General features: G+C 45.7%; 1 protein-coding gene across 6 annotated transcripts in view; it reads left to right on the plus strand.

Moving 5' to 3' along the window:
• The window catches only part of arhgef9a (Cdc42 guanine nucleotide exchange factor (GEF) 9a), a 404,937-nt gene that overhangs the window by 216,213 nt on the left and 176,491 nt on the right, over positions 1 to 12,233 (plus strand). For all 6 annotated transcript variants that reach the window (XM_078547438.1, XM_078547441.1, XM_078547439.1 and 3 more), the window contains one exon: positions 6,780 to 6,959. In XM_078547438.1, coding sequence (XP_078403564.1) covers positions 6,780 to 6,959 — 180 coding nt within the window. The remainder of the gene's footprint in view (positions 1 to 6,779; positions 6,960 to 12,233) is intronic.

The following is a 12,233-nucleotide window of genomic DNA, read 5'->3' on the forward strand; positions in this document are numbered from 1 at the left end:
AAGGAAGGCTTAGATTGTTTTACTGAGAAGAACGTGCAAGGTATTTATGCTAGGAGACAATAGCAGCAGTCTCTGGGTTTGCAGTGAGTAAATTCTGAAACTCCTGAAGGCCCAGAAAGGTGTTGAAGATAGTGGGTTGCAAATAGTTATGTTGCAAACTGTCCATTTGCTTTTAAGATAAAAGGGAATTGGGATCAGAATAGCTAATTAGCATTTCTACCTAGATCCAAGGTTAATGTGTTTCACATTGCCATGGGGAGGAACTTAGAGAAAGCTATTTTTGACATCAGGTTACAGGCTTCCTTACAAATCAACGTACATCGCAGAGAGACAGCAGTTCTGTGTGGTCAGCAAAGGGAAGAGACTGCTTGGTTTTGCAAGCAACCGCAACTAAATGCGGGAGGGAGATGGTCCCTCATCGAAGAGACATACCCTGCAGCCATTTAAAGATTCCAGGCCGGTTTTTTTCTTCACCCCACCTTTTTTTAATGGCACTTAACTCATCTTCCCTTGCCTTCCCTTCTCTTCAGCTGAGGCATTGACTTCTTGCTGGGAAGTCAGTCATTCTCCAATATCTCACTTAAGTGGTAATTTTTCATGTTGACACTTGGCAGGTTATTTACACATGGCAGCTTCTCACCAGGTGTTCACATGCATGCTCTTTCATTGGACAAGAATCAGGAGCAGTAAACTTTTTCATTCTCCCCTTTTCCCACCAGGGAGACCAACTGGAATGCCCTCATTAATAACCAAACTGAGATTTACTCATTCAATATAGAATATTATGTAATGCCATCTCTGCTCTAGTATAATTATGGGCGGGAATTTTCCATCCACACTCTGAGCGCAGTGGCGGGTGGGAAAAGTGATGTTTTCTCCGCTGAACCTAACCGCAGCTTTTTGCACCATATTGCCTGATCCTGGGGAGCGGGTTATTGATGCAGATACTGGAAGCACGTTGGATCGTGGGTGGGCAGCCACTGATTCACCCACCCTGCTGTGACCCCAGCGGTTTTTCCCTCCGGGCACCATATTGAAAGTGCAGCTGCAGTCAGCTTTCTCAATGTCTTCAGGTCAGGATAGTCCACGGAAGAAATGGCCCCGAAAGGCAAAAAGATTGTGGCTCCCAAGTTCAGTGACGCTTCACAGGGCTACCTGCTGCATGCTGTTGAGACACGCTGGGATGTCCTCCATCCCAGTGATGACTGGAGGAGATCCACCAATACCCCCACTCCGGCTTGGGAGGCAGTGGCTTCAGTGGCCAGCGCAAACAGGGTGCAGAAACATTTGCAATCCAGTGCAAGAAGAGGGTGAATAATCTCATCCGTTCCGGCAGGGTAAGTCAACTGTCTCATCACCTTCAACTCACACATTCACAAGCCCATCAGGACTTAGGAGGATTATACTCCACAGGGATCTCACACATTGCCAGCTGAAGGCATATCGCCACTCACTGTCTCACACACATCTTCGGATCTCCATCTGGCCTCATCTCCTGTGTACATCACATCCTCATCCCATCCACTGTTCCGCTCGCCACACACACAAAGCAGGCATCCTTATCTTCTGCCTTGGCATGTGTCCTGCTCACAATCTCTCCATTTGTCTTCATGCAGGACAGGCTCGCACACAATGAGCGAGAGGTCCCAGACCAGGGGTGGAATGGCTGAAATCAAGGCCCTCACTCCATATGAGGAGCGTGTCTTTGGATTGGCCAGAGAGGACAGGGATTTGGCATGTGGCAATGGTGAGATAGGTGGCACCAACTCAATGAGGACCCTGTACCAGCTCATCCCTCAGACAACTATACTGTTGTCCATTCTGCTATCCCCCAGTCACTTGTCATCCTTAAGTAATCTGATCAGCTTTCTGTTGTCCATCAGGTGAGACACAATGGCCCCTACTATCACTTATCACAGACGACGAAATCAGATGCCTTGGGTTGATGTTGTCAGCTTCCGTATCACCACAGTGTGTGGTGCGCTCTCGCATTATTTCCAATATTATTGATGCCTCATCCTTAGTGTCGAGTCTGCTTGTGTGAGGAACCTCATTCACATGATGTGCTGCTTGATGTATTCTTCATTCTTGCCTGTTTAAAATTGAGGCTAAGGTGTTCACCCGTCTCATTTGCATTATTATAAGGTGAAGGTCTCATGTCCATTGAGATGTGTAATAACATGGAGAAGTGTCATAGATCCTTACACTCCATTTACTCGTTGTCATCTGGCAGGATTTCCTATCTATGAGACCTTACTCAGAGATCATGTGTGATCCTGTCTGCCTTGTGCGTCTCCAGCTCTCAGTGCTCAATTGCTAAGCTCAGAGACAAATGTGAGCACTTCTCCACATTTAAGTGCCGGAACTCTGACCCTTGAAGGCCCTTCATGTCGTTGGCCCTCAAGCCTCCAACTTTCTGCCTTTCTAACTTTGCAGTTGTCCACATGGCTCACAAGGCTCTGATCACAATGTAGAGATGCAGAGCTGAGCCACACATTTTGAGTAGCCTCCTCTCACTTATAGCCTCACCGAGGTCATTGAAAATAAAAGCAAACGGTCATGTGGTGCGATCAAAGGAGCCGTGGCACGCTGTGGAAGTGCATTTGGTAGCTTTTGACACTTTTGAGCGTACTAATTGGATGCAACTCAGATTGTAATGAATATGATGCATGCTCTTTATTATCAAACAAGCAGGGCCAGGGCTGTCCATGAGGGAAGACTGTTTGTGTGAACTTCGTGATCCTAAGGTTCTCTCAATCCATGGAAAGGTCAGGATGAATGCCTGCCCGCATCCCTAACTGAGAGTGATAGATGTCAATATGATGGAGGAGAAGGAGACACAAAGGACCATGTGATGTCAAAATGGAGTTATACATGCTTAACATCCCCTGCTGCCTTGGCCCAAGTGTGACCTCTCAGTTAAATCATCGAGGTGACACAGAGTGTGTTGTCCTGTTTTGGCAGATAGATCTTCTGAGGAGCTTTGTCAGAGTGAAGGCATACTGCCAAGGGTGCACTCAGGGTTGTGGAGCTGCTCCTGCCTCTACTAGTCTTCCTGGATTTGTTGCTGCCTATAATGCTGTAGAGGCTTTACAAGAGTCCTGTGGAGCCGGAACTCCTTCGCCAGGTTGGACTTCCTCTCAACAAGGACACATGTTACCCATCTTCAACATCCTTCGAAGGACCAGGACTATGGCTGGCAGAATGGTTGCGAGCTCACTATCAGGTTAAAGTGCATGGTTCAATGGTAAGGTTAGCAATGCTAGTGTTCATGTGGGTCCATGAGAGAGGACACTTGTCCAAGAGGATGCAGACTGTTACCCATTATCCTCCTCTTGGAATCTGGTGCCTACAAGGGTCTTACATGCCCGCCTGCCTCATCTGGCCCATGCTGTAGTCTCTTCCTCTGCAGCGTCAGCTTCCTTGAACTCGTTGCCCTCATCCCTTTCAATGTCCTCCTCATCGGAGGAGATGTGTACATCTTCCATGTCTGCACCTGGTAAGTCCTCCTCCCTTTGCAGTGCCAGGTTGTACAATGTGCAGCGATGATCCAGGAGACCCTTTGCGGAGTATACTGGAGTGCTCCGCCAGATCTGTCGAGGCATCAAAACTGCATCTTCAAGATGCCAATGCCCTGCTCCACCAGTGCTTGGGTAGCAATATGAGCATTAGTGTACCTTCCCTCTGTAGGGTTTTGTGGCCACGGCACGGGTGTCATTAACCAGGTCCTTAGCGGATACCCTTTGTCACTGAGGAGCCAATCTGAATTCTGTCTGGTCCCTTTAAGATGTTGGAGATCTGTGATCTGCTCAAGATGTATGAGTTATGGTAGCTTCCTGGGTATCTCGTACATACCTGCATTATTTGCTTCTTATGGTCACAAACCAGCTAAACATCGAGTGAGTGGAATCCTTTCCTGTTTCTGTATTGGAGTGCCTGTCACCAGGGAGCTTTGATTGCACTCACGTGGCTGTCAATAGCACCCTGTACCTGTGGAAAACTGGCAATCACAGCAATGCCCAGTGCTCTGGCCTGCTGGCTCTCTTGATCTCTGGCGCAGCGCATGTAATTATGGGCCTTCGCAAAATGGGTGTCTGTCACCTCATGTATGCATTCGTGCTTTGTCACTTGAGAGATCCCACACAGGTCCCCAGTGCAGTGCTGGAAGGGGCCATTTACCTAGAAGTTCAGTGCGGCAGTGAATTTCAGAACCGCTGGCAATGGATGCCCTCCCAGTTCCCGTGGCGCCAATTCCTGAAGAATGTGGCAAATGTGAGTCACCAGATCCCTGGTCATGCGGAAGCATCAGTGACACCGTCTCTTGCTCGTCTGTAGATAAGACATGCAAGGTTTGTGGGCCCTCAGTTTCAAGAGCTGCCTCGGCACCACATTTCTGTTTGCCTCATCCTCTGCATCCGGAGGTGGCTCTGCTGCCCCTTGCTCATGAAGGTTTGCATCCTCCCTCGGGTGAGCCTGACACTGCAATCACAATCGTCTTTGCCTTCTCTTGTGCCTGTATGTGAGAATGCAGGCAGCAACAATCCAGTCTCCATCTCCTAACATTTCCCTCTCTGTGGTATCAATGAGAAAAAAATGTGTCAGCATGAGCCCCCAAAGCTCCAATTTCTATATATTTCTATTGTGTGACTGTGGGTTTAAGAACTTGGATCCAGTGATGGCACCTATTCAACACTGAAATTCTGGCCAGTGCAAGGAATGGTTGATGGTACACCTTCCCCTCCTTCCCCCCTCTGCACCCACCTTGACATGAGCGGCAGTTATGTGATTGGTTTGTCCGGGTGCTGGGATCCTTGATCACTGCACTATCATACTACACTCTGTGATACTCGTGAGGTCTAATGTTCATTGAGGAACTGTGATTATTGGATGAGGATGACTTCTTATATGCGAACCTGCCAGCACTAAGACTGTGAGCTCCTGCTTCAAAGACACATCTGGCATTTGCCCAGTCCTCTAAATGGTCCAGATCTCATTATCGCTTTGGGCAATTGGCACTCTAAGAACAAGGGGTTAAAGAAAGGGGTTCTATTACTGCCGGTCATTAATCTCAAATTAATGTGCTTCATTGCTTCACTCTCCTGATTCCCTGCATGATCATTGAAAGGCTCCTAAAATGTCTCAGGTGTGCATCTATCCTCCTTAGGCAATACACAATTCACTTGGGTGTCACTTTAATCGGCCCCCCAAATGGCCCTCAGAGCCCTCACCAGCTAAACTATTCCTCAGGTTAATTGTGTGCAGCGCCATCCCTTCAGGTTGAAGATGATGGTGTTAAGGCCTCACTACAACCTTGGGCCCTCCCTTATGTGAGTGCTATGATCCCTGCCGTCATCTTGGTGTGAATTATGTTCAGGTTTCCCTTCCTCTAAGAATTCTCAAGCCTTCGACTCCAAAGCTTTATGCTATTTTCATTGTGGGGGATATCCCGGTGTGACCCCCTGAATACATTGAGGCAGAAGTGCCTATGCTCCTATGGCAGATTAGCCTACCCCTTCTTGAGCCCTATTGCACAGTGAGCTTCTGAACCCACCCCACCCTCCCCGCAGCCAACTCCGGCCCATTATTGAGCTAGAAAACCACCGACTGAGTGCCCGTTACAATGACTATGCCCTACGCACAACTTGCTGGGCACGAATGACGTTTTACTTACATGCCCTCCACCTCCCTTGCCTAGGACAGGGACAGTCCTTGCAAGATCAGCACTATAAAGTTAAGCCTCGTCACTCTGCCTTCTTCCAATTCTGTCCCCAGCTCGCTTATGACCCTCTCTGAGACGCTTATGACCCCCACTTCCCCATTCTGGCCCAGGGGACGCTTCCAACCCACACCGCACCCCCCCCACCCCCCCCAACCCCCTGTGTCATGTGTCAGAGTGCATCCTTTTCCACTTTTTCCCCCTTCCTCATGGAGCCTTGCACTGCGGACCCTTCCACAGCAGCTCAGCCTTACTGCTGGTCTAGTAGGTAGAACCTTGCCTGTGATACCCCCCTGAGAACGATGTGGTGCTGCCTGCGAAGCCTGGTGCTGAGTTGAGGTGCCACGAGCACTGCGCGATGAGAGGTAGGCAAACAAACCTCAAAATCACGAACGAAGCGCTGGTCGCCAGGTGTACATTGCTTAAATACCATTGTGAAACATGTCGGTCAAACTAGAAGCTGACGTGACCTCTTGATCTAGCATGGGGGATTGATACTGTCAAGCAGGCTTTATAATGAGTATTCATCACAGTTAAATTTATTCAAAAGGCTTTCCCAACATTGCTGATAGGGAAATGCGCTCCACCATTGAGGGCTGAGCTGACAATAGGACCCTGTTTTCTGCCGACGTAAAACAGATTTTTAGGCCGTCGCGATATTTTCCACTCCCGCCTGTCATGACACCCATCCCAGGCAGGAGTGGAAAATCCCGGCCTACATCCCTGCATGCACAGTTTAGATTTCCTCATTCTGGATTCCTTTCTAAGGAAATGCACTGAACAATTTTTCTGTTGAGTGCCTCAGCCATGTAGAGTTGGTTGTCTTTTTCACAAAAGGAGTCTCTTTCTTGGCAGTAATTTTATTTTCCTCTGTTGGGTTCTATTCACGTTTTGTCAACTTTACCCAATCATACATCATATAATTATCCAGTCAATCAACTGCCAAATGGAGTGTGATCATATACCAGGGATTGTGTGTGGGATGGCTCATATTCATTTGTAATGATAATAACCTTAATCTCTGGTGTTTTTTCTTTCTCCCCTTTTCTATGTTTATTTTTAGCTGATCAGTGGCGGTTACATTGTCAGTGCTGAGGCAGTATGGGATCACGTCACAATGGCCGACCGTGAGTTGGCATTCAAAGCGGGGGACGTTATTAAAGTCCTCGATGCCTCTAATAAGGATTGGTGGTGGGGACAGATCGATGATGAAGAAGGTTGGTTTCCGGCCAGTTTTGTGAGGGTAAGTGAAGGAGAAAAGGATATTTTCCATTTATGGTTGATTGCAGCTTTCACGGAAAATTAATCACTACAGTGGCACAAACTGACATTTTGTGAACAGAACTGAAAATCTAAAAGAGATAAAGAAAAACACTGCCAACGTTGAAATCATGAAATAAGAACATAAAATGCTGGAAATACACAGCAGGACTGTTAACATCTGTAAAGAAAAAGGATTTTTTTTTTAAAGAAAATATTTTAGGTGGAGATGTTTTGTCAATTCTAATGAAGGGTCTATACCCCAAACTTTAGCCTTTCTATTGTGTTCACAAATGCTCTATAATTTTAGTTTTTATCTCTGAAAGCTAAGATCTGAAAATAGCATACCTGTATTGTCATGATACAAAACAATGAATGTATCTTAAAACTAATCAAATGTTTAGGCTTTCTAGTTGCCTTCCTGTGAGAGTGTACATGTGCAGTCAAGACCAATGCTCTTTGTTTATCCTTTGCCCCCTACTGCTGTGCACCTGAATGAAATTTATGTTCAGTGATGGGTGACGAGGTTTATTTCATTGACCAAATGCAGCAATCATTTTGTTGATTAATATATTGTCCAGTGATTAGAAGCAGTCAATATCAATTCCCAACTGATTGGATGAATGAAAACAGATTAAGCTGTTGTCCACTCCAAAACCTTACTATTTATGCTAATGTAGAAACCGGTCACGAATGGATGCCTGTCACCGGATGCACTGCACAGGCTGCCTTTGTCAATTTTTTGGGTTACAATGGCTATTGCTAGCGGTACAATAGGGAACTGAAAAGTGTATTGAATGTAATTCAATGAGGCTGTCACACAGATAGCCCTGAGTCTGTCTAAAGTACCCATTTGGATCTGAATGTTTGGGGCTTGATGTACAAATTGTGTTAATGGCATGCTACAGTATTTACTTCCATGCCTTCCAACTACAGTCTGCTGTTTATACATCTTGCAAATTGAAGTGAAGGCCAAACAATTTCAACCTTGTAGTTGTCTTGCAGATCAATAGATGTAGAACAATGATCCAAGGAAAATACAACACTGCACAATAGTATACTAACATAAAGAAGTAGTCTCAGCAGAGCTATTTTGCATGATTTCTGCTGTAGATACTGGGCTAAATGGGTTATTCACAGGTCTTTCATCTCTGGGATCTGGAGTCAAGTCCAGCCCAGACTGAAAGGATAATGTGAAATGTGTTTCTAAGGTATGGGTGTGCGTGACAAAACTGCCGATAATAGGTAGCTAAATTTTGCTTACAAAATAAATGGCTGCTATATAAATAGAAAACTATCAGGAGAGTGTGCTTTCTTGGGTTTGAAAAATTTGATGGGATAGTTTTATTCTGTAACTAAACATGCTGTGTTAATTAGGGAGTTATACAGCTGTTACATCAGAAGTAGTGGTATTTCAGCATTGTTACAAATTAAATGTTACAGAAAGGATGGTTTATCTATTAATGAGATATAGAAGCAACAGCTTCAGAAATTGTCCTATATCAGTGAGTATTAGTGGGATCCCAAGATGCTTCAAAGCAAGTAAGTGTTGTGTGGTTCATTTGGATGGCCATATTTACAATCATATTTAATTTGATTGGATTTACTATTTGAATACAACTATTGAATAAAAAAGACTAACAGCTGGGACTAGCAAATGTATTTTATTTTACAGGGGCATAAGCACTTCATATGAGACAAGAAATTATCTCTCTGTTGGATTTAATTTTCTCTTATAATGCACAGCTGAATGAATTAAATCTTCATTCCCTGTTTTAAGGTAGTTGTTAAGCTGAAACGTGAATGGTTAAGCAATATGTTACTAGAGGAAATTAAACCAATGTGTTTCTAATTCTCTGTATTAAACAGAACAAAATATGCATTTATCAAATGACTCATTTTTTCTTAAAGATGGACATTTTCTTTTGTAGACTTAAAAGCTTTCAAAATTTTACAGAAGAGAACCATTTTTTAAATTCAGGAACAAAAGCATAAATAAGGAAGTAGAGGTTAGATGATGCTAAAGTTGAATTTTGAAATTCTGAAAGTTGTAAAGAAGCTATAAAAATGTGCAGACCCCAACTGCTTCAAAAATTACAGGGTCAATCTGTTGAACTGAATGAAAAAAGTGGTGGTCAGCTTCCAAAGTGTCTGGTTAAAGTGTTAAGTAGCAATGTCTCAAGCTTGATCCCCGATCTGTGTTGAGTTAATTGATTTTGGTGAAGTGTCTAGACTATAATTGTCTCCATTTCTTATGTTAAAATGAGTGAATAATGCTTTCCTTCCCTATCCAGAATCCATGGTAGGAATGTGCATTATAAAATGAAATTGCTGGAAATACTCTACTCAGCAGGTTAAGCAGCATGTGTGGAAAGAGAAACAGAGTTAATGACCTGGATTTTCATTGAGTCGAGATGACTCAGGAGCCCTTTAAAAATGGAGGGCAGGTCTTGATCCTGGGATTCCTAACCCCATTCCCGGGCTGTCTGATTTTCTGGAGTGCCTCTAAAGAGTGCGGGCTGCTTCTTGTCAGAAGTCCGCGTCCGGCAGTCCCAACCTGGCTGGCTCCATTGCACAAATAGGCATGTCCTACTCCTCTGCAATTTTCATGGAGTCAGGCCAGGCAGGGATTTTTTAGCCCCTCCATAGTGGAACACGCCATGGGGGATGCAGCAGGCCAGCCAAAAGTCCATTGACTTTTGGCGGGACCAGAAGATTGCGGCGGGGTGCAAGGTCGTAAAATCCTGGCCCAGGTTTTTAAGCGTTGTGGTTCATGGCCCCTCGGAGGAGGCATGTACCCTAGTCTGCACGAGGGGACATTCTAAAAGGTGAGTTTAAAAGGTCCCCCTCATGCCCCCTATGCCAAGCGCTACCCTTGTACCCACTTCCTAGAGTCTGGCTGTCCATAAAAAATGGACATTTTTTTGCAGATGGTTCATTGTTGATAAATGGAATTGTACTCTAGCAAGGAGTTGCAATTTTGGGAGAAGAGGAGGTATGGGGAGGAAATTAGCAGAAAAGGGAGGGGAATAAAAATAGTTACATCAATACTATAGTATCGATAAAGGCCATTACAAGTTGACAGATAAAGTAACAGCATTTGTAATGGTTATAAAAACACATTGAAAGTAAAAGCTGCTGTCGATTAACATACTATTCACTTCAAGAAAGCATTCAAAGTTGCTAACAATTGCTTAAGTCAGCTTTTATGATTATCCCTTGCTAACAAGCTGCCATTTTTTGTACAACACACATCCACTATGGACTAAAAATAGCTCCCTATTTCACCATCTGTAACACAATCCTCTGCATGTTGTTTCTGATCATGAATCTGATTATTTTGGTGATATATAAAATTTTAAAAATGGAATCATTAAAAATCAGACAGGCCTCTGATTGATGTTACACAAGAACGTGAGCACAGAAATGCAGACTAATATAATGAGTCAATGAGACAAGACAGCTTTGTGAGATTAGTAGACTCCAATGTAGACAAGCTTGAATTTTGGGGAGGGTATACCCAGTAAAGGAAAAGGTGCAGTGTGGGACCTCATGACAATATCTTTTCATTTTGTGAATTCCCTTAAAACTGTCTTATCATCTAACAGTGACCTCCTGCTCATAAAGAACTGATATGTAAATAATAAGATAACAAAAGAAAACTCATTAAGAACTTGTTAACCTCAGTGCTTTTCTCAACTGAGAGAATTGTAAGAGGATGAGGTTGTCTAGTCAGACCTGATGTTAATTTACTCTCAGATGTAAAGCTGCTCAAGGGGATAATTCTTCTTCTACTTATAAAATTAAAGAAGAAAATATTGAGTAAACTGTCATAATGAACCGATGTTAGTACAGTTAATTCACACACCCAGGAAACCAAAGCTTCAAGTCCCTGCAGGCAAGTCAGTCACTGCCTGGGATTTTTCATTCCGGGCCTAAGTCCTAAGTGTTCCCTGTAGCGGAGCCCGGTGGGAATTCACGCCGAATTGTGCAATGCTGGGCTCATTAATTTAGCAGCGGAGGTTTCCCGATGTATTGCGCGGCAGGGCAGGCTGGATGGCATGCGCCCCGCCGTCATATCCGGTTGCCCTATTTAAAAGGCGCCAGGCATCAACTTCTTTGTTGCAAATCCACCACGGAAGTAGGAGGTGGCCCACCAATCCCAGGGAGCTCTGGCTCCAGATTCAGCGACACTCCCCTCAATGTGCTGGTCAATACAGTGGAGGCCAGGAGGGGCGTCCTGCACCCCGAGGATGAAAGGAGGAGGCCGAGCCATGGGACAAACCCTGCGTGGGAGGAAGTCGCCAGGGTGGTCAGTGCCCACGCCCTCCACGGCATGGGCTCACTGCTCTGGAGAATGCTTTACCAGAACCCTTGTGGACAACCTGCAGTGCATCAATCGTATGACACACTGTCCAGTGGGTTATTTGTAAGAGTGGAAGCATGAGAAAGATACATGAAACCCAATAGCTCTCAACCCCATCTCTCTTTGCACAAGAAAAGTTGCGGCACAACAGGGGGGGCAAGAGAAAGAGAGAGATGGGCGGGCTCACCTGAACTGAGGAGCCTTACAGAGTTTGGGGAGTGGGCAGCCCAGCTGGCGGGTTGGGAGGTGGGGGGGTTGACCAGACCGAGCCTGTACAAATGAAGAGATTGGCGGGTGGCCTCCATCCAATAAGGATCCATGCAGAATGTAATCACATAAAAACCCAAGGGTCATGCATGCCTCCATGTTGGAGGCAGCTGATGCAGTCACTTGCTCTCTCCCCTCTCATTTACAGGTGGCAGGAGGAAGAGGGGAAGGTCAGAAAAGGAAGCCCTGTCCAGACCTGCACTCCAGCCCACAGAGGACTGACTACATTATGGGGGAGGAAGAAAGTGCACCTGTAGAGGCACCACAGCAGTCGCCTGCATCCTCCACCAGCCCAGAGACACACACTTCGGTGGATACAAGATCTAGTTCAGGCAGGGCCTCACATTCTGGTGGTCACTGTACGGACACGTGAGCACAGCAGGAGGAGGCAGGGTCAGCCAAGCTCACTGGCACTCGGTGGACTGCTGGGGAAGAGGCATCTGCGACGTCCATGCCGGATGACGAGCCTCTGGGATCGGCCCTGCCCAAGATGCTGGAGATGCTGTGAGGGGCGGGGTAACATTAGACAGAGGAGGCTGAGGCCCTCAACAGAGTGGCACGTGAGGCGGAGGTCCATCCGCCTGCTGGCTGGTGAAGTGGTGCCAACATGTGCGCACGTGGAGG

This window comes from Cetorhinus maximus, chromosome 8, assembly GCF_964194155.1.
Source record: "Cetorhinus maximus chromosome 8, sCetMax3.hap1.1, whole genome shotgun sequence".
NCBI classification, from domain to species: Eukaryota; Metazoa; Chordata; class Chondrichthyes; order Lamniformes; family Cetorhinidae; genus Cetorhinus; species Cetorhinus maximus.